Source organism: Lepisosteus oculatus, chromosome 6 (assembly GCF_040954835.1).
Source record: "Lepisosteus oculatus isolate fLepOcu1 chromosome 6, fLepOcu1.hap2, whole genome shotgun sequence".
NCBI lineage: Eukaryota > Metazoa > Chordata > Actinopteri > Semionotiformes > Lepisosteidae > Lepisosteus > Lepisosteus oculatus.
The window spans coordinates 33,352,242-33,373,888 of NC_090701.1; the positions used below are offsets into that span (position 1 = coordinate 33,352,242).

Sequence of the window (21,647 nt, forward strand, 5' to 3'; positions counted from 1 at the left end):
CCAATGTTGTCCTAAATGACTGATGGTGATAAGTAGAATCCACCTGTGTGTAATCAAGTCTCTGTATAAATGCACCTGCTCTGTGATAGTCTCAAGGTTCTGTTGAAAGCGCAGAGAGCATCATGAAGACCAAGGAACACACCAGGCAGGTCCGTAATACTGTTGTGGAGAAGTTTAAAGCCGGATTTGGATACAAAAAGATTTCCCAAGCTTCAAACATCCCAAGGAGCACTGTGCAAGCGATCATCTTGAAATGGAAGGAGTATCAGACCACTGCAAATCTACCAAGACCTGGCCGTCCCTCTAAACTTTCAGCTCAGACAAGGAGAAGACTGATCAGAGATGCAGCCAAGAGGCCCATGATCACTCTGGATGAACTGCAGAGAACTACAGCTGAGGTGGGAGAGTCTGTCCATAGGACAACAATCAGTCTTACACTGCACAAATCTGGCCTTAATGGAAGAGTGGCAAGAAGAAAGCCATTTCTCAAAGATATCCATAAAAAGTCTCGTCTAAAGTTTGCCACAAGCCACCTGGGAGACACCCCAAACATGTGGAAGAAGGTGCTCTGGTCAGATGAAACCAAAATCGAACTTTTTGGCCACAATGCAAAACGATATGTTTGGCGTAAAAGCAACACAGCTCATCACCCTCAACACACCATCCCCACTGTCAAACATGGTGGTGGCAGCATCATGGTTTGGGCCTGCTTTTCTTCAGCAGGGACAGGGAAGATGGTTAAAATTGAGGGGAAGATGGATGCAGCCAAATACAGGACCATTCTGGATGAAAACCTGTTGGAGTCTGCAAAAGACCTGAAACTGGGACGGAGATTTATCTTCCAACAAGACAATGATCCCAAACATACAGCAAAATCTACAAAGGAATGGTTCACAAATAAACGTATCCAGGTGTTTGAATGGCCAAGTCAAAGTCCAGACCTGAATCCAATCGAGAATCTGTGGAAAGAGCTGAAAACTGCTGTTCACAAACGCTCTCCATCCAACCTCACTGAGCTCGAGCTGTTTTGCAAGGAAGAATGGGCAAGATTTTCAGTCTCTCGATGTGCAAAACTGATAGAGACATACCCCAAGCGACTTGCAGCTGTAATCGCAGCAAAAGGTGGCTCTACAAAGTATTAACGCAAGGGGGCCGAATAATTTTGCACGCCCCACTTTTCATTTTTTTATTAGTTAAAAAAGTTTCAAAAATCCAATAGATTTCGTTCCACTTCACAATTGTGTCCCACTTGTTGGTGATTCTTCACATAAAATAAAAAAATTATATCTTTATGTTTGAAGCCTGAAATGTGGCAAAAGGTTGAAAAGTTCAAGGGGGCCGAATACTTTCGCAAGGCACTGTAAATCACCATTATCACAACATTTTTAAAAATACAAATTAGAACAAACACATTGGCATTTTTATTCTTACAAATGCTCTTATTCCTGAATAATATGAATTGCTTAACAGGCATTTATAGATAATCATCTTATGAATTTATTGGATAATTTCAATTAAATGGAGTTATCTTTCAATCTAACAAAATATGTCTAGTGCTAGTTTCAAGTCTAATGTAAAGAGGCACACTGTCACTGCAGAAACATCTGATGGAAATAAGGATAAAGGATAAATAAGGAATAATAAAGATTCTGTCTTTGCTTCTCCTTTCCATACTGTACTGTATGTCTGTTTCTGTATTTATGCTGTGGTCCATTCGTGTGAGAGATGACTTAAGAATCTCGCAGTGTTCCAGTCATTGTTGAATATTTCTGTTTTAATATGGCTGATTTAATGAACCATGTGTAATGATCCTTTAATTATCCTTTGTTTAAACTTAATTTATAATAAGGAATGCTCTTTTCATAATCTATCTATATCTTGGACAAGGCAGCAGCATAAATATAGTAAAACCAAACCAAGTGTCTCAAACCTTCAGAATAAGGTAATTTTAGAAACTGCAGCCACATCAATATATTTATGTACTACGTCTTGTCCACTGACACAATTAGGTGCAGGGTTACAACTGCTAATACAAATATGTGCAATTCAAAAGTCCAGGAACTAAGCAATTTAGTTACAGGGCTGGTAAAGTACATAAAGACAATGATAGTGATTACTTTGTAAAATAGACTGTAATTTACCACAGGCTGTGACACTTGCCTTCCTGAATTTATGTATTTTCTCAGTTTTTCCACAGACATTTAGTTTACTTACATTCCCCCAGAGAAAATACTTAGCAGTCTAGTCAGGTTCTCTGATAGCTAAAGGCAGATTCAGTTGTGATATCTCATATATATCCCTCGACTTCTAGAATGGAATAAATACTCTATGTCATTTTATCACTTCCTTGAAATATGCAGCTATGGACTCTGTAGGTTTTCCTTTTTCTCTTCATTACTGTCTGTGGAGATAAAAGTTAATCTCAGGCACATTAGATGCTAGCAGTTTTTATTTGGTGCTTTAAAGCTTTCAATCATGAGACTTTGAAGTAGCAGTTAATATTACATTTCTCATCACTGCAGAATAAATGCACCTGTCTCTATAAGGCCCCTTAGTCAGGTTTATGCAAGAATTTAACCATGAAGACCAAGAGGCTTTCAGAACAACTCAGGGATAAAGTTGTATCAAGACCCAGAACAGAAGGTTACAAAACATTACCAAAAACCTCACTGTTTATTTGAGTACAGTGAAGTCAATTAAGAGGTGGAAGGAACCCAGACATTGTCTAGATCGATCTGTCCCTTCAAAATGAGCTGGCCAATGATAGTTTGATATGGAGGAAAATTTCTATGGGCAAATAATATCCTGCTCACTCCACAAAGGAAACTTGTACAGAGCTAAAACATTAGCATCTCAAATTCAACAGGGAGTTTTCAATGAAGAACCTAAGTGATACTGCAAACATGTGGCAATAGCTTTTGTGATCAGACAAGACAAAACTGGACAAAACACAAAGCATTACATCTGAGACAAAGTGCCAGGAGAAGGGCTGAAGGGGTTGTTGAATTAGTTCCTGAAATGCACAAATTATGATGGTCCAGCCACAACAGCACTTATGTGCAAGAGTGAAAGTTTATTTAACAGTGCTCCCAAAACCAAATATACAGTAAGAAATAACTCAAGCCAAAACATACGGTACTCAAGCCAAAACAAAAAAAAACAGATAACACATCAAAACTACACTTAGAGAGTGATAATCGCACAACAATCGCACCACACACGGACCCTCTCTCATAACTCTCCCCCTCTCCTAGTTTAAAGAGCTGCTTAAATAAGTTTAGGTTAGGTTAGCTCTGCTTCGCCCCGCCCCTTGGAACATACCACCGTTTCTTAAAATCATTCACATTCATACTTTACAAAAAAACGAAGAACATTTGCCCCATAACAATTCATTTTTGCTAATGACACTGTTGTTTCAATAAGGTAACTGATTTCTTTGAGTTTGTATTCACTGCAATGGTGCTTTCCATTGGGAGTAGTATAAAGCGACACCTTTCGTCAAACTTTTGACAGGTACCACGCCCCCTTTTCCATCCAATGGTCGTCCGTGGTGTTTGGTTACCCCGCCCCCCAGCCATCCAATGGCGTGTTGTTATTTGTGCATGTCCCGCCCCCTCAGGAGCCAATGGTGTGGGTCGGAACCCCCTACCGGCCGGTCGCCCCGGCGCCTCAGGGTCCCAAAGCCCCCAGCCGGCGCATCCCTGGGTGTGTGCGAGTGTGTATTGGTTTGGAAGGGGAGCATGTCTGCCGCGGGGTTGAGTGCGCTCTATTATAACCCTAGGAAATCGGGCAGTTACGGCGGCGCAGGGGGTCTGTTGCGGGCCGCGAGATCCCGGGGTGTGCGCGGCGCCAGCCGCGGGCGGGTGGTCGAGTGGCTGTCCGGCCAGGCTGCTTATACGCTGCACAAGCCGGCGCGCGTACGTTTTAAGAGAAACAGGACGCTGGTGTCCGAAATGGACTGGCAGTGGCAGGCCGACTTGGTGGACATGAGAGAACACCAAGCGTTCAACGACGGTTTCTGTAACATCTTAATGTGTATAGACATGCTGTCTAAATACGCTTGGGCCGTGGTCGCTTATATGATGCAGAAGTCGTGTCTCCAAAACAGCCAGGGTGCAAGCACACACACACACACTGACTGCGTAAAGTCTCACGGAAAGAAATCGCCGGGCAAACACCAGGTGAAATGTGAACCGCTTTATTTCAACAGTGGGTTTTCAAACACCGAAACAGCGCAGCAGCACTTTTTACACGTTACAGACTCCAGTTTGCAAGTATGTGAAATGTGAACCGCTTTATTTCAACAGGGGTTTTCAAACAGTGAAACAACGCAGCACACATGCGTTACCGGCTCCTGTTTGCATTCAACAATTAAATGTTGGTGCGGAAAATTAGTTCGGTACATGTAACCACCACCCCTACGCTGCTGAGAAACTTTGCGGCATCTGAAAAAGCATTCATAACCCCCTTCCGCTCACCGTGTCTAAAGCCGTGCGAACCACACTGGGCGATCCGATCGAGCAGGGCAAAAAAATTTGCCTGCGTAACCAGCGGGATGGTGTTACCACAGGTTCTGTGCAAAACACGCTGTATTTTGGAATACACACTGTAGAACCCCCCAGGCTTCCTTTTCTGATCTGAAAACATCAGATCTGTAATAATTTCACTCAAGTTCTCGACATACGCATCTATCTCTTTAACAAATTTAAGGACATTAGCATTCGACTCTTTGTTTTGCATATCAAGCTTTGTAGAGAGAAGTGTGTAAAGCACTCTTAGTAAGAATTCAGACGTATACATTCGAAATTCTTCATTCTTCGGTCGATGGCACACCCGGGTCTGTAAAACAGAGTGAAATCTGTATTCACATTTTACATAGATCTTTTTTTTTGCGTCTGTAAAAATAAGAATAGTGTTTCTTTTGCAACACATCAAAAGTCACGTCTACTAATTTTTCATCCAGCTGTTCAAGGGTGGCGTGTACATGCTCGTATGGGGAGTGGTCCTCAATTATATTTTTTAGCAACTGTTTTATGCCCCGCTCAGTGTCATTTGTAATGGTGTACGAACCCAGACACCGGGCGGTGTACAGAACAACCGATAAAATTCGGGCTAAACTGAGAGACTTATAAATTTCTAAAGCGGCAAACGTCACATCTTCAAACCCATCTGTGTAGCCGACAGACAGACATGTGTGACCCCGCTGCCCTGGATGGTCAATCAAACAGGCCGGGCAGTCATCAACCAGGACCCCCTTTAAACAGTGCTTGAAGATGCAATAAACTACTGCTTTCACAATCTGGGGCATAACATCGGGCTCATTAGGGTCAGGGGCATCATCTTTATTAACATTTGGGCGAACACCCAAGCATAGACACGAGACATTCACATGTGTTGGCAGGCTGAAGATTGACCCGTCCACATCCTCTTTATTCTATTAAAGGAAAAAGAAAAGGAAGGCTTAACAAAATAGACATGCATTGCACCTAAAATACCGAGCATTTACACTTTTGAGCTAAGGTTTTTCGTTAATATTTACCATTTGTAGCGTGGTATCATCGCTAGCACCCGGCTGTTCTTCAGCATCTGGTACCCCAGCTGGACTCACACCCCCACCGCTGTCACAGGGTTCAGAGGGTGGGTTAGGGTTTTGCTAAAAAGAAGACCAAGTATTAAAATGACAGACGCTAAGCACCGATACAACAATTCCACGAGTCGAAAAAATATTTTAGCCGCCTACCTCTTCGCTTTGTAGAGTAGCGGACCCCGTTGTTTCTCCACACAAAGAAGCCATCTCAGCAGCTCTGTGGTGTCTGACAGCGCCAAGCACTCACTGCGGCCCTGTCAGGTCGGAGCGTTTAAGAATATGCGCCAATGGTGTAACACGCCTACATAACACAAGACATTTTACAATTGGTTGTGATGACCCCCCCCCCGATTTATCGAGAGCGAGAAGTATTCGCATATCAGTTTATAAGTTTTAAAGTATAAACACACAACACAAACACAAATGATGTGTTTCACCCGAAAAGAAATTTTAAACACGCGGGGTTGGTCTTAAAGTTTTTAAACTAACGTAATAAGACACAGTTTATTTTTAATAACACATTCGCGACAGCTTTTTCGAAAGTTTGGGATAAATTTCCACAGCATAAAAGCGCCAGCATAAAAGTCTTTAAGGTGTTAACAGACAACAAATGGTGGGGTGTTGTTCTACAGACTGTAACGGATTGTTCTTAAAGTTTTAAAATTGTTTCCCGGTAGAGATGATTTGTGATGATATTGGAGACGGGGGTGGGGAGGGGTTAGTTACAGGCTCTGGAATGCCGAGTGGGGGTTACAGGCTCCGGAATGCCGAGGGGGGTGCTAAAATTGACACCAGTGAAAGTTTACAAACATTTTAAATTCATGTAAAGTTTTCTAATTTACAAACACCACATGTATTTCACGCAAAAATGTTCTTAACAGCGCAGCGCTGAAAAATAAAACCTCAAAACGTCAAGCTTGGTTTGTGAACACGGCCCTATAAAGAACAGATACATAATAAAAACATTTTGCTTGATAATATTCTTAGCGGTCTGCTGGTGAATCAAACAAAGACAACGCGGCACGTTTTCGCCACGTTTTAACAGCTAAGAAATGTAGACACCGTTGTATGTCTTAAAATAATATAGATTTTAACATTATAACGCGCTATATTCGCTTATCAGTTTATAAGTTTTAAACTTTAAAAGTATTAACACACAACGCAAACACAAATGATGTGTTTCACCCGACAAGAAATTTTAAACGCGTGGTTGGCCTTAAAGTTTTTAAAATAACGTAATAAGACACAGTTTATTTTTAATAACACATTCGCGACAGCTTTTTTCGAAAGTTTGGGATAAATTTCCACACAGCGCCAGCATAAAAGGCTTTAAGGTGTTAACAGACAACAAATGGTGGGGTGTTGTTCTACAGACTGTAACGGATTGTTCATAAAGTTTTAAAATTGTTTCCCGGTAGAGATGCATTGTGATGATGTTGGAGACGGGGGTGGGGAGGGGTTAGCTACAGGCTCTGGAATGCAGGGGGGGGGCTAAAATTGACACCAGTGAAAGTTTACAAACATTTTAAATTCATGTAAAGTTTTCTAATTTACAAACACCACATGTATTTCACGCAAAAATGTTCTTAACAGCGCAGCGCGGAAAAATAAAACCTCAAAACGTCAAGCTTGGTTTGTGAACACGACCCTATAAAGAACAGATACATAATAAAAAACATTTTGCTTGATAATATTCTTAGCGGTCTGTTGGTGAATCAAACAAAGACAACGCGGTACATTTTCGCCACGTTTTAACAGCTATGAAATTTTAGACACCGTTGTATGTCTTAAAATAATATAGATTTTAACATTATAACGGTCTAAAACGTTTTCTAAAATGTTTCTTAAAATAATTTCTACAGACCAGTACGTGCACCCCCCAACGATACCTAAGATTAATGGTTTTATGGGGGGACCATGTGTGTTTCTTAGAAGAGAATGTTTAGCGGCTTGAGTATAAGTACCAGCGGTTTAACAGACGAAGTTTTAGCTGCATTCCAATTCCTACAGTCTCACGTTATCGCCTAACTCGTCAGAATGGACCACGCCGATCAATTGCAACAGTCTGAAGATAGTCTGTTTACAGAAATAGAACTGTTCGACTTGATAGACGAAGCCACGGATTCAGCGAATTTCAGCGGTATGTATATCTGGCTTATTGTGAGACAATTACAACGTCGCTGTGCATGTCTCGTGTTAGCTATAGTTACAAAACGTTGTATAATATTTGTATACTAGGCAATATTGAATGAATATAATGGAATTACCCGCGATTGGTGCCGTAATGTGGTCGTGACTGTGTGTATCCATTCATTTCCAATAGCACCGAAAACCACGGGTGTAAAAAGACCAGTTACGATGCAGCACAACACCGGTGAGTAATTACGACAATGTTTTGAATAACGCTTTACGACCATGTGAGTCCTAAAGACACATGGGGTATATACGCCGCACCAAAACGCGCATGTGTCTATTCCACAGATGCGGGCGAAGGGACAAGTCGCCACACATTTAAAAAACCCCGTTTGGGGTTTGCATTACCAACCCAAAACCTTGTGGTGACACAGGCCGATGTTCACATCATACCAGACGGTGCGGGGGATATTATCAGAGCGCCTGAGAGAAGAGGTTGGTATTATATAAAACATTCTTATAGCCTGGTCATTTAAACGTGTCTATAATAAAAATACATACCGTTTTTCTATATTTTTCACTAATGGTATTTTCCCACGCCGTGCAGACCCCGGACCTTCAAAAAATAAACTGCGGCGCGCCAACAAGTTAACTGGGGCATCGAGCTCAAAACGACTGAAACCAACCGGCAAAGGTTAATATAATTAAGCGTGGTCAAGATGTGTTATGATCCACTTACGGTAAATGTTACTTCTTTTGTTAGGCTGTTAATTCGCTGAAAGATCCTACTTCGCGGAGTTTTCTGTTTGGGGGTGTTAAAAAACCTTATTTTAAAACTGCCTAGCTTTTAAAGTTAAAAGCGACTGGTGTGTGCGTGGGTCTACATGCCGTTAGCACGCCGCTTGACCCAGTAGCGCCACCACCGACGTCAAGGAAACCGGTGTAACAACATGGCCGGGTAACTTGCTCCATTCACCCACAGCCCTTTGTGTAAGGGGGCAGCATATGCGTGGCGTTTTTATCATAGTTATCGTAGTTTTCTGACTTTGACAGTTTAGATTTCATTGATTGTTGTGTTGAAAAGTCTTTTATTTTTATCACAGTGTTGTTTTCAGATTTTGAGATGTGGAGCATTGGCGTGGTAATAAAAAGTCTTATTTTTTCACACAGCATCTGTATCGACGCGCGGTGAAACAAATGCGGTGGAAACGTCGGAACCCAAGGTGGTGACTGCATCCGAGACGACTGTTAAGACGTCGACCAAAGCCAGACGTGTCAAGCCTGCGGAGCGAAATAATAACGCGCCTAAAGACTTGGTGTTGGGTGATGTGCTAGACTCCGTGCGCGGTATTACACAGATACTAACAACGATGCGCAGTAGTGAGGTGACCAAAAAACGAGTTTTAGAGCGTCTAAGAGCGGTTTTACCCGGTGTACAGACCTTGTTTCCAAAACCGATCCAGGTTTTCACTGCTAACATCTTAGATATAATTTCTAAAGAGGATGCCGATCTAACCTCTGGATTTCAGAACCTGTTGATGCTATTTCATGCTTCATCGGTGGAAATCCCCGGTGATAAATGACTAAACATGCGGTCTAAAAAGTGCTTAAAAGACCAACCGCTTTCCAACCGCAAGCTTTTGTACATAAATAAAAGAATTAAACTGGCAAAAGCATGTTTGTTGCGTCGTCAAAGATTCAGAGCGAGGCATCAGATTTCCCAAGGGTCGCCCGAGCCACGCAATGAAAATGCAGTGGTAGAAAATAACTTAAGGCCCGAGGTTGTTGTGGCAGAACAGGATGGTGGTAACCCAGAACCGGTTGTACTGAACGATCTGAATCAGGTTGGTGGCGGTGCCGGGGTGAATAGAGACCCCATGGTTTTCCTGGAGTGTATACGCCGTTATAACAGGGCTTATAATAATTTTAGAGCAACAGAGCACCATGAAGAATTTCGTTTTGTTAATCTCGACAGAATAACCTCGTATGTACAGGCTATAGACGCTGTGCATGGTGCAGTCCAGAGAATATTGGACGAACTTTCTCCAAACATCGGGGCGAATGATTTTGTACAGCTGCGTTTGACAGCGGGTGGTTTTAACAAACCCTTGTTCTCACGCAGGAGACACCCCGGAGAACTAAATGCGGCCGATTTTTTAAGCCACATCTCGGACCTCTTACAGAGCCACACAGAGGTTCTCACCGATGACACCCTCCGCTTAGTGGTGACGATAGTTAGGAATATGCAGGGGGGTGCCCGCCGAAGATTTAAATCCGTTCTGTACAGCCGGGTAATTGCGCAGAAAAAAGCACACCTTATCGACTTACATTACACGGGCGGTAATCTGTGTTTCGCCGGGAGTGTGTACGGTTTGTTGAATGAGGGTTGTACCGATGGGGAAATGTTACAGGGTGCTAAACGAATGCACAAAGAGTTGGGTTTTCCAGAGAATCGGAAAATTAGTTTGTCAGACATTACCGCTTTTGAAAAACATTTAAAGGTGGTTATTAAAATTTTGTACCACGACCAGGGTGATTGGAAATATTTTACAACGGGGCCCACACCGCCAAATTCTAAAATACTTTTTGTTCTACTGCATGAAGAGCATTTTTATGGGGTTTTAAATATTAAAGCTTTTGTGGGGGCGGCGTATTTTTGCACTAACTGCCACGCCGCGTATAGCCACAAGAACGCACACGCCTGTGTTAAAGCTTGTAAAACCTGTTTAGATCCCCAGTGTTGCGAAATTGATGTTGAAATTCAGAATTGCCCGGCCTGTAAGGTCTTTTGTCGTAGCTCACAGTGTTTGGCGAGACACTTGCGGAATGCGGCGACGGGTGTGAGTAAGTGTGAGCGCAGGGTCTTTTGTGAGAAATGTGGGGTTTATAACCTCGCAAGTCACAAATGTAAAGAGAAACTGTGCTCGCGTTGTAACAACGTGATCGACACCCCGGACACACATTTGTGCTACATACCGCCTTTGGACAACCACAAAATTTCAAACAAGTACATTTTTTTCGACTTTGAATGCATGCAGGAAACGGGGATCCACATACCAAATTACGTCCACGCCCTTCATATTGACAATAAACGCAGCTGGGAATTTTATGGTGAAACTTGTCTAAAGGATTTTGTGTGTAAATTTATCGATAGACGTTTCAAAAACCATACGTTCATATCGCACAATGGCAAGGGATATGACAATTACCTAGTGATCAGGCAGTTGTTAGCTGAAAAGATGGACGTTGAACTAATTAATCAGGGTGGTAAGATAATGTGTATGACCGTAAAAGCTCTGAACATCCGATTTATCGATTCTTTAAACTTTCTGCCTATGAAATTAAGCAAACTGCCGGCCGCCATGGGGTTCCCCGGGTGTAAGGGTCATTTTCCACACTTGATGAACACTGCAGAAAACCAAAATTATGTCGGACCGATGCCGCCGCCTGAACTTTACGGCGTTAACTACATGCTGCCGTGCGAGAAAGCCGAGTTTTTGGTTTGGTATGAAGAATGCCGGGGAAGTGTGTTTAACTTACAGAGAGAGTTGAAACGTTACTGCCAGTTGGATGTGGCAATTCTAAGAGAAGGCTGTGTCAGGTTTCGGGACGAGGTCATGAATATGACCAGACAGACACGCGTGACTGAGTCAGGGGCCGCCTGCGTTGTGTGCATCGACCCCTTTCAGTTTGTGACCATCGCTAGTGTCTGCATGGCCATGTTCAGACTTATGTTTTTACAGGAAGAGACGATTGCGTTGCTACCCCATGACAATTACCACCGCCAGCAAAAATGATTTTCTACACCCAGCATTCAATGGCTTATGTACATCGAACACACAGAGCGCGTTAAAATCCAACATGCGTTAACCACGGCCGGTGAGTTCAAGGTTGGCCCATATTTTCTGGATGGGTATGCTGTAATTGACGGCGTGCCGACAGCCTTTGAGTTCAACGGTTGCTTTTTTCACGGTTGTAGCGTTTGTTATTGTGAAAACGATTTTAATCAGCTGACGAACACTACTTTTGGTTGGTTGTACAGAAAGACGGTGGTGAAAATTAATTTTCTCAAAATGAGAGGTTTTAACGTGCGTGTTTTGTGGGAGCACGAGTTCAGAGACATGCTTGTTGAAAATGGAGACTTGGGTAAATTTCTAACAGCCGCACAATTACCAGAGCCTCTGCAACCTCGCGAGTCGCTTTTTGGGGGGAGAACAAATGCGATTTGTTTGCATTACACAGCGCAGCCCGGTGAAAAAATTCATTACTATGATTTCACCAGTCTGTATCCGTTTGTGAACAAAACTAAAAAATACCCACTGGGCCACCCCCGAATAATATATAACAACTTTGGAGATTTAAAACGGTATTTCGGTTTAGCGAAGGTGAAAGTTTACCCACCCAGACGTTTGTACTTTCCAGTTCTACCAACCAAAATTGACAAAAAACTGTTTTTCACGCTGTGTCGTACGTGTGCTGAAACAAAACAGACCACCCCCTGTGAGCACAGTGATGAAGATCGCGCCTTGACTGGTGTCTGGTGCACCCCCGAATTACAGAAGGCCGTAGACCTGGGGTATAGAGTGTGTAAAATTTACGAAATTTGGCATTTCGAAAAGGCCTCACACGATCTTTTTACCGACTACATCAAACTGCATCTGAAAGGGAAGCAGGAAGCTTCGGGGTTTCCAGAGTGGTGTACAGATGTCGCGAAACAACAAAGATATATCGGCGAATATTATGAAAAAGAGGGCGTCCGGCTGGACCCCGGCAACATTAAAAAGAATCCGGCCAAAAGACAGCTTTCAAAAATTGCCTTGAACAGTTTGTGGGGGAAGTATGGGCAAAGAGACAATTTACCACAGACCACCATTGTGAGAAACCCCGATGAATTGTTCCGGTACTTATTTACGCCATATCATGAGGTGTCAGCCTGCGAGTTTATCGATGAAAACACAGCCTGTGTTACGTGGAAACACACTAAACACCACTATACGGGCCATTCAAACACTAACATTTTCATCGCTAGCTTTACAACCGCCTATGCCCGCTTGGAGTTATACAATCTGCTAAATGCTTTGCAAGGCCGTTGTCTCTACCATGACACAGATTCCGTTATCTTTGTGAGCCGGGAGGGTGAGTGGAATCCGGAACTGGGCGACTACTTGGGTGAGTTGACCAGCGAAATCGATGCTGGTCAACACATCACCGAGTTTGTGTCAACAGGACCCAAGTCGTACGGGTACAAACTGTCTGGAGGGAAAGCCTGTTTAAAGGTAAAAGGCATTACGCTCAATGTGAACAATTGTGAAAAAGTTAACTTTGAGAGTCTGCGGGACTTGGTTTTTGACTATGGCGTTAACCCTTATGCAGAGTGCCGGGAATTTAAACACATTTCTATTCAACAGCCGATGATCGTGCGTGTTAAAAAGGATTGGCGCATTGAGACCCGGACCTTAAAGAAAACCCAGAAGGTGGTGTACGACAAGCGGGTGCTGCAAGAAAATTTGACATCGTTGCCCTACGGATATTAACACGATGGATGTCAGGTTAAAACACCCTTTTTCGTGCATTTTGTCCGGACCCTCGAATTGCGGTAAAAGTTATTTTATAAAACAGCTCTTGGAGAGCGGTGATACCGTTATGACTCGTAAACCCGAAAACATAGTCTGGTGTTACAGCTGCTGGCAACCTCTATACGACGAGTTGCTTGTGAAATTTCCATACATTCAGTTTATAGAAGGACTACCGACGTCGTTTTCCGACGACCAGCTACTGCCGCCGGGTAGAGTAAATTTGATTATAGTGGATGATTTGATGGAGTCTGCGTGTGAAAATAATGAGATAGAAAAAGCTTTTACCAAATACGTACACCACCGAAACCTCAGCATCATGTATATCGTCCAAAATGTGTTTTGTCAAGGTCGGAAAAGTAGAACCATCGCGTTAAATACAAAGTACATGGTGCTGTTTAAAAACCCTAGAGATAAACTACAGATTACAACCCTGTCCCGGCAGATGTACCCCGGTAAAGCCAAATTTTTTTTGGAAGCGTTCGATGACGCTACTAAAAAACCTTTCGGTTACTTGTTGGTGGATTTAAATGCCGACACCCCAGATGACTATCGCTTGCGAACAGGTCTTTTCCCCCCAGATGTACCCACGGCTTATGTGTTTAAAAAATCTAAAAGTCGGTGATCTCACAACCACCGACTCAGTCGAAAAAACACGTTCGGGGCGTCGTCATGTCTTCACGCGTTCGGAGAAACCTGACTCTCTTAAATTTTCTGGTAAAAGCCACCCCCAAACAGCGGAAAGCTATTCTCTGCGGGGCTACAAATGATCTTGTACAGGCCATAGCTGAAATCGCCTTGAATACCTTGAAAGGGAACATACCGTTATCTGCTAAGCAGTTTGGGACCCTGAAGAGAAAGCGTAAGCTTATAAAGACTTTGAGTCGAAAGGGTCTTTCTCTTAAAAGAAAGAGACTCTTGGTGAACCAGTCCGGTGGTTTTATCGGGGCCCTGTTGAGTATTGCCGTACCACTGATTACGGGACTTCTACAACGTCGATAATGGAGCACGCTGAAAAAATGTACCTGGTACCTCAGAAACAGCTCGAGCGACTCCGAGAGCGGTCTGGGGTCGAAAGCGATGTAAGAAAAATAACCGCCCGTCGACTGGATGATGAAATGCGTGACATTCTGCAGAACTCGCATCTGCCCGAATATGAAAAAGTGAAATTGTACAGCCAGGTGTTGCAACGGTATTTGGCATTAGTATGCCAGGAGACTTCCGAAAAGGGGACTTTAACCGTTGTACTACCGGAAAATGCACCCACCGAACTATCACGTACGTTCGCGCAACCGCCGTCATCGAGCGAGGCTGACTTTGGGTATATTTTGGACAGCGTGTCTCAGAGGTTCCGGAGAAATGCCGAGATATTGTTAAAGACCATGGCCCGCAATGAACCACTAATAGCCTGGAATGAAAAGGGGGAATTTGTGTACAAGGGGGCACCCGTTGAGGGCTCTCACATGATTGATCTTGTCCGGGCTCTCACGCAGCAGGTAAGAAGCCTAAAGGTTGGGATGTGTTCATGGAGGCTATGGCTGAAATCAACGTGCCGGGCACCTTGCTAGCCAACGCTGGTAACCGAGAGCTACTTGAAAAACTCAAGGCTGCCCCGCCGGGGTGTGCCGCGGCGGCCAAAACTTTAAAACAACCGGTAGAGTTGTCGACGGTCGACCCGGTCTCTAAGATAACCGCTGAAAGGAGACGATCATTAATACCTAGACCCACATGGCTGTCTTTGTAACATTTTTTTCTCTGGGTCTGTGTGTTTGTGTTAAATGACTTGAAATGTATATTAAAAAGCGTGCGCAATATGTTTAAAAATGGTTTGTCTGTAACATGTATTAAAAAAAGCTTGAGCGCTGTAACAGCGAATGTATAATAAAAATATTGTGTTGATTTTCATCCATGTTTTGTGTTCTTTTTAAATAATAACCACACAGACGTCGAAATGGTTCGATTTCATTTTTATTTTAGACGACCGATTAACATTTATGACATGTTTTAAATTGTCGTAAACACCCGCATAATTGAACATTCGTATTTTCAAAGGGGTTGAAAGGGTACCGGGGTCTCCGTCTCACACGACGTCGGTTTTTCAGAAACATTTCCACCATGCGGTCATTCTGGATTGCATCCGTAGAATAAAGTTCTAAAATGTTTCTAAAAGATAAACCTTTACATCTATGGTATAGAAAAAAGACGCAGTGTAGACCGCAGGTCACTGCAAAAGAATCTTGCAATTGTCTGTTATTGTAAAATATGGAGTTAGCATTTCTGTTTAAGAAATCATTAATGTTCTTGGGAAAGAAAAAGGCTTCGGGTGAAAATCCGTAGGAGTCGAAAAATTCTGCGCCCTCGTCGTCGGGTAAGTAAATAGCCAGCCAGTGTTCACCGGGGCGGTCGTGTGGGTGAGTATTAACTATTAAACTCAGAGGGCGCCGCGCCAGTCTCTCGCTCGGTAGGGCATCACTGGGGAACACGCCTAGAAAACTGTCTCGGGTATAGCGGTCTCGGGTTAGAATGTCTTCCAGCTGTTTGGTGTTCATCTTTATGTGCAGGTTGTGTGGTCTCCCAGCGCTTTTTAGCTGAAGTCGTAAATGACTTGACGTCTCATATCCAGCTCTATCACGTTGTCGAACAGCGCGTACACAACCATGTTAACTGTTGTGGGTAGCGGGGTCGCGAAGCGTATTTCAGCTCTCAGATTACCCGATTTGATAAGTGAATAATGTCCTGTGCACTCGTCGTCGGGGCTGAGGTTGAAAGCGAACAATGTGTAATCGCGCGCGTACTCCTCGCGGTCCACCAGAACAGGTTTGTCTTTCAGACGCTTCCCGGCTGTTTCCACCAGATTAAAATATTCACGGACGCAATGTCCATTCTGGAAGTCTGGTTGAAGCGGTTTAGTGGGGATTTGTTCCCCGTCCGCGTAGAGAGCCAGAAAGTTAACGTTGTAGTGTTTAAAATTGAAGGGGTTTTGGGTAAAACTGCCGCTGAATGCCGCGTTGTCCACAAACCCCAAAATGACCACTTTGGGTAGCTGCCCGAGAAAGAGGTTTTCTTGGTTACACACACGGCTCCCGGCAGGCAGGCTGAAGACTTTCATCTGTACGCGGTCTATGGGGTATTTAGCGTTGGCCGTCAGGAGTGCTTCGGCGTGTCCCAGTCTGACCCCGGGTGACACTCTGACTCTTTTCACAAACAAAGATGCAGAGAGTACGCTCAGTTTGTGTTCTCCGGCGTTGTTCATTAAGCAGAAAGCATCTCTGTTTCGCGTGAGTTTTATTTTCAGGTCTACGCCATTCAGTAGTAGTTTGTCCTGAAAAAACAGGTCGGCGTGAATGTGTCCCAGGAGCTCCAGTTTTCGGCTTTGCGTCGTGTATGATGCTCTTTTTCGGAACCCCTGATTGGGACCATCCAAAATTGTGGACTCGTGTTCACCGGCTGTGTCTTTGTAAAAGAGACCTGTTGAATACTGCGTCTTCAGCGTCTCTTCACTGTAGTTCAGGACCGACTCTATAAAGGCTCTGTAAGGATAGCAGTTGTTGCTCTGGCTGATCAATCGGTCTCCTACGGTGATGTCAACCTGGCTGAAGATGGCAGCGATGGGGTAGTTCACCAGGCTCACACGGGCTGCCGCATCAATGTCCCGACCGTCTGCTTCCGTTATTTTACAGGTCAGATAGAGCAGCGTGTTGTTTAAATCTAAATAATCTTCACCGTTGCCTGCGACGTAGAACTCCAGAGGTGCGTTTTCCGTTAGGGCCGTGAGGGGTGGAACTTCTATGTAAAAACTTTTCTCGACGCTTGTTTGGGTAGGCGCTAATTGAAATATGTCCAGCTCCGACTTGGCGCATTCTGCAGACCCGCCGTGAACAAATGCCATGTTTAAAATATGTCTCGTTTCGTGTCGCGTTGATTGCGGTGTGTCACGCTCTTCTTGGTCGACCTGAAGCTTCTATGAGTTGCCTGTCTGCGCTTAGCCGTTCTTTTATCAGGTTTCGGCGGCCCCCGACAGTGGGATGATGACGTCTGTCTTTTTCTACCGACACCCCTGCGGATGTATGCTAGACCCGAACCTTCCTGCTGATGTGCACCCACCTTAGACATGACCGCGCTTGTAACGTTGCCGACCACGTCTTTGGCGATGTTTTTAGCAGCCGATGCCATGTGCGGCTTAGCTATTTCAAACCCGCGTTTCAGAAAAGGCACGGCTTTTCTAAATAACGCTCTGAAAATACCACCGATACCAGCGCCGTACTGAACCGGTAGCCCTGAAAATCCTGGTAATCCATAACCAGCCTGTTGTTTGTAGTAGTGGGTATACAGAGAAGGATCCCCGTAGCTCTTGATGACCGTCATCCTTTTAGATGTTTGACGCTTTCACAGGTCTGAAATGCAGCTTGACGATGACCTTTCCAAATGCAAATGACACGTGTTCGTTTTGATCCGTCTTTATTTCAATAGTGATGTTGTTAAAATGGTCGATGCTCACCGGCACGTAATGGGGTTTGTCGTACAATACTGTGACGAATTCACCATCCACGCCTCTGAAGGGCACACAACGCAAAAGCGGTGCGTAGACGTCGCCTACTAACTGGTGTTCTATGATATCGGTGTATATATACATGGTGTTAAATCCGCCAGTCATATCGACGGGGTGCGGTGATTTTACACCCGCGACACCCGAATTGAAACCCAACATCCGCGCTAGGCGATTACGCAGCTGCATAACAAACCGTTTATCACTAACAATTCTTACCAAACGGCTAATGGGGTTGTATTTAAGACTTACAGCCGTTAACTTGGATTTTTCAGCAGCCCGTTTCATTTCATGCAAGAGCTGTTCGATGTTGCCGTAGTACCCTCTCGGTAAGGTACAGGTCCAGATAGTCTTGAGCTCCTTGCTGATGAACAGAAAAACTTCGTCTTCATCAAAAGTGTTTAGTGTATTCGGATAGTGTAGCTCGACCAGGCCCACTTCCCAGCCCCCGTCCAGGTCAATCGCCTTTGCCAGATGCTCTGTGAAGCAGGCGTTAGTGTTCTTTGGAAACATCTTTGAGGATGAATTACTGGCCAGCGTCACATAGAAACCATTGGGGTTCATTTTTCACCACCTCTATATGTCTCGGACCTCAGAAGCCTTCACCCAACTATTGAATTTATCGCTCCAGCCACGCCACTTTACCAAAAGCTGTTTGTTTTTGCCACGACCCCTGGTTGCTAAAATCGTTTGGATGCGGTAGACGTTCTCAACATCCGGGTTTATCTTCTGTAGCTCTTCGGCATAGAAGGAACCCTTAATATCAGCGCCTGCGTAGTCCTGCAGTTTGTAATAGGGTCTCAGAGCCGCGGACCGCTCTTTGACAATGAAAATTTCATCTGTGAAGGTCTGTTCATATCCCTTCTCAAACACTCCCTTTATTTTGGACACCCGCACGCGATCACCCACATTAAATGAAAACTTTGACGGTTTTCTCTTAAAGTGAGCGTCATAGACCGTTCTCCACACCTCAAGGGAGTTGTCGGGCGTAACAGAAGCCGGGGTTCGTTTAATAGTCGTGTGGTAACTATGGTTATAAGCGTAAATAAGATCTGAAAGGACGTCGATATAACGAAAGGTGTTTTTGTGTGTCAGGTACCTCCACATTTTTGTTTTTATAGTTCTGTTAAACCTTTCGACCACACTAGCCTTCACATCGCTGGCCGTAACGAAATGTTCAATATTCTCACGTTTGAGAAAATTTTGGAAGGTCCTGTTAAGAAATTCTTTACCCTCGTCCGTTTGTAGCTTTTTAGGAGTCCGCCCCTCTTGCAGTATATTTCGGAAAGCGCCTGTCACGGCCCCACCAGTCTTGGTTTTCAGCGGCACGGCCCAAGCGTATTTAGACAGCATGTCTATACACATTAAGATGTAACAGAAACCGTCGTTGAACGCTTGGTGTTCTCTCATGTCCACCAAGTCGGCCTGCCACTGCCAGTCCATTTCGGACACCAGCGTCCTGTTTCTCTTAAAACGTACGCGCGCCGGCTTGTGCAGCGTATAAGCAGCCTGGCCGGACAGCCACTCGACCACCCGCCCGCGGCTGGCGCCGCGCACACCCCGGGATCTCGCTGCCCGCAACAGACCCCCTGCGCCGCCGTAACTGCCCTATTTCCTAGGGTTATAATAGAGCGCACTCAACCCCGCGGCAGACATGCTCCCCTTCCAAACCAATACACACTCGCACACACCCAGGGATGCGCCGGCTGGGGGCTTTGGGACCCTGAGGCGCCGGGGCGACCGGCCGGCAGGGGGTTCCGACCCACACCATTGGCTCCTGAGGGGGCGGGACATGCACAAATAACAACACGCCATTGGATGGCTGGGGGGCGGGACAACCAAATACCACGGACGACCATTGGATGGAAAAGGGGGCGTGGTACCTGTCAAAAGTTTGACGAAAGGTGTCGCTTTATACTACTATTGGGAAATATGCACACGCTCTCTTCAGCGCAAGCACTATAAAGCCAGCCTGAGAGCACAGGACAGGTTTGGATCTTAAACTGCCGTATCCGGAAGGCATATAGCATAGCAATGAGGAAAGAGACAAGAGCGCTCTTTAAACAACAGATAAGTCCAAACAGAAAGTAACAATCACGTGTGTGACTCATTTCTTACAGTGGAGTAAAATTTAGGTGTGTTTGCGTGTGTATGAAATATGAAACTGCTAGCCGAGCCACGAGTGTCCACCCTCTCGACTAGCCATCTGTTAAGCAGGTTAAGAAATAGCGGTAGTTCAGGTTCACAATTACTTCTGTTTTAATGCCTGTACACTTTAAAGCACTGCCCGTGGCTGGTCCTCTGTCACACAAACCCAACAGTTCATCACTTGGTCAGCACCATTTATACTCTCAGCAGGGACTAGGAAGTTCGTCTAAATTGATGAAACGTTAGAAGGCACAAAGTACTGGCAAATCTTGGAGGAAAGCCTATTTGAAACTTAAAACTGGGTCAGAAACTTCACTGTTCAGAAGGTCAATAATCCAAACATGGATCTAAACGCTGGGGTAGCTTAAGAACAATAGTGATTTTTGTGGCATATTGTAGTGAAAGCCCTGACATAAATCCTCATGAAAGTCAGTGGAAAACTAGCAAGAAAAAGTCCAAAAGCAATCCCTAAACAGCTCTAAAGAATAGGCAAGATTTGCACAACACCTGTGTACTGTATGAAGTAGTTAGAGACTAACCCAAAAGACTTGCAGCTGTACTGTAATTGCTGCCAAAGATATGTCCACCAAATAATGAGTACATGGGTCTGAATCCTCATGCAATCAACATGTTCATTTTTTCTCTTTAGTTTGTTTTATTTACTGTAACTTGTATTACCTTTAGAAGTTCTCAATGTAAAGTTATCAGGTTTTGAATAAAATACTAAGTTACAAAATGTGTATAGTATGCATTATTTTGTAAATACACAAAACCAGGCAATTTGTGTGAATACTATTGCAAAACACATTATTATATGTGTAAACACTTTAAAATAAAGTACTGTCTTTCAAGTAAACATCTGTTATACCACTCTTCCTTTTAAAGACAGCATAATGGGACAATTATCAATTTTTGATTGTATGTGCTATTATTGATTCCTTTGGTTTTTCTGTTTAAGAAACAGTTCAACTTATTTACACTAATTTGCCATTCTTACATATAATTTGTTAGAAATACAATTATCAATATAATGTTATAGTGTCTTTTTAAATCACATTTCAGTTCTAACCACAATCCCGGAGGGGGCTGGAGAATTGTGTTTGGTTATTGAGAGCTGGGGAAACTTGTATGGCGTAGTAGCCTGGGTCATTGCTGTGTCGGCTGAATGGTAAGACGAAGACGGGAAGAGTGTGACCAGCCAAACGGCATCGTGTGAGAAGGTATTTGCTACTGCCTCATATTTACAAGATGCAAGGTGGACGGATTAGTAAATATTGTCCAATGTGTGAGTATCTGTGAGAGTGTAAGGAGCGTTTATCAAAACACTCATTAACATAGACGTAGATTTAAATTGACAAATTTAGTTTGAAAAACAAATTTATTTCTCTGTACATAATGTAACTGTTCTATTTACAAAATGCATACCATTGGTCTTTGTTTTACTGAGTAATATAAGAAGGGTTACAAATAAGAGGATATGGCCCATTTCATCCATTTGGTGGTTAGTTGCTACTTCCAAGTAATTATTTTAAATATGTCAATGGTGAGTTAATCAGTTATTAGAAAAGGTGACTTATACAGATTTATTCTGATTCTTTGGCAATGGAGAGAAGTTTTTTATTTAGTCAATTGCTTCTCTTGGGAAGCTAAAACATGTTCT

The 21,647-nt window shown here is 43.8% G+C and overlaps 1 protein-coding gene and 1 long non-coding RNA gene across 2 annotated transcripts; one reads left to right on the forward strand and one right to left on the reverse strand.

Annotated features, from left to right (window-relative positions):
- Positions 1–8,069: 8,069 nt before the first annotated feature.
- On the forward strand, positions 8,070–9,080 carry LOC138239353 (uncharacterized). The gene is made up of 3 exons (XR_011189809.1): positions 8,070–8,215; positions 8,328–8,414; positions 8,891–9,080. It is a non-coding gene; the product is annotated as an uncharacterized lncRNA (long non-coding RNA).
- Positions 9,081–15,877: 6,797 nt separating this feature from the next.
- On the reverse strand, positions 15,878–17,182 carry LOC138239384 (uncharacterized protein F54H12.2-like). Its single transcript, XM_069190838.1, has 2 exons — positions 16,595–17,182; positions 15,878–16,336 (listed from the first exon to the last, which is right to left on the reverse strand). Exons 1-2 carry the CDS (start codon positions 17,180–17,182, stop codon positions 15,878–15,880), a joined length of 1,047 nt encoding a protein of 348 aa, XP_069046939.1.
- Between the last annotated feature and the right edge of the window lie 4,465 nt (positions 17,183–21,647).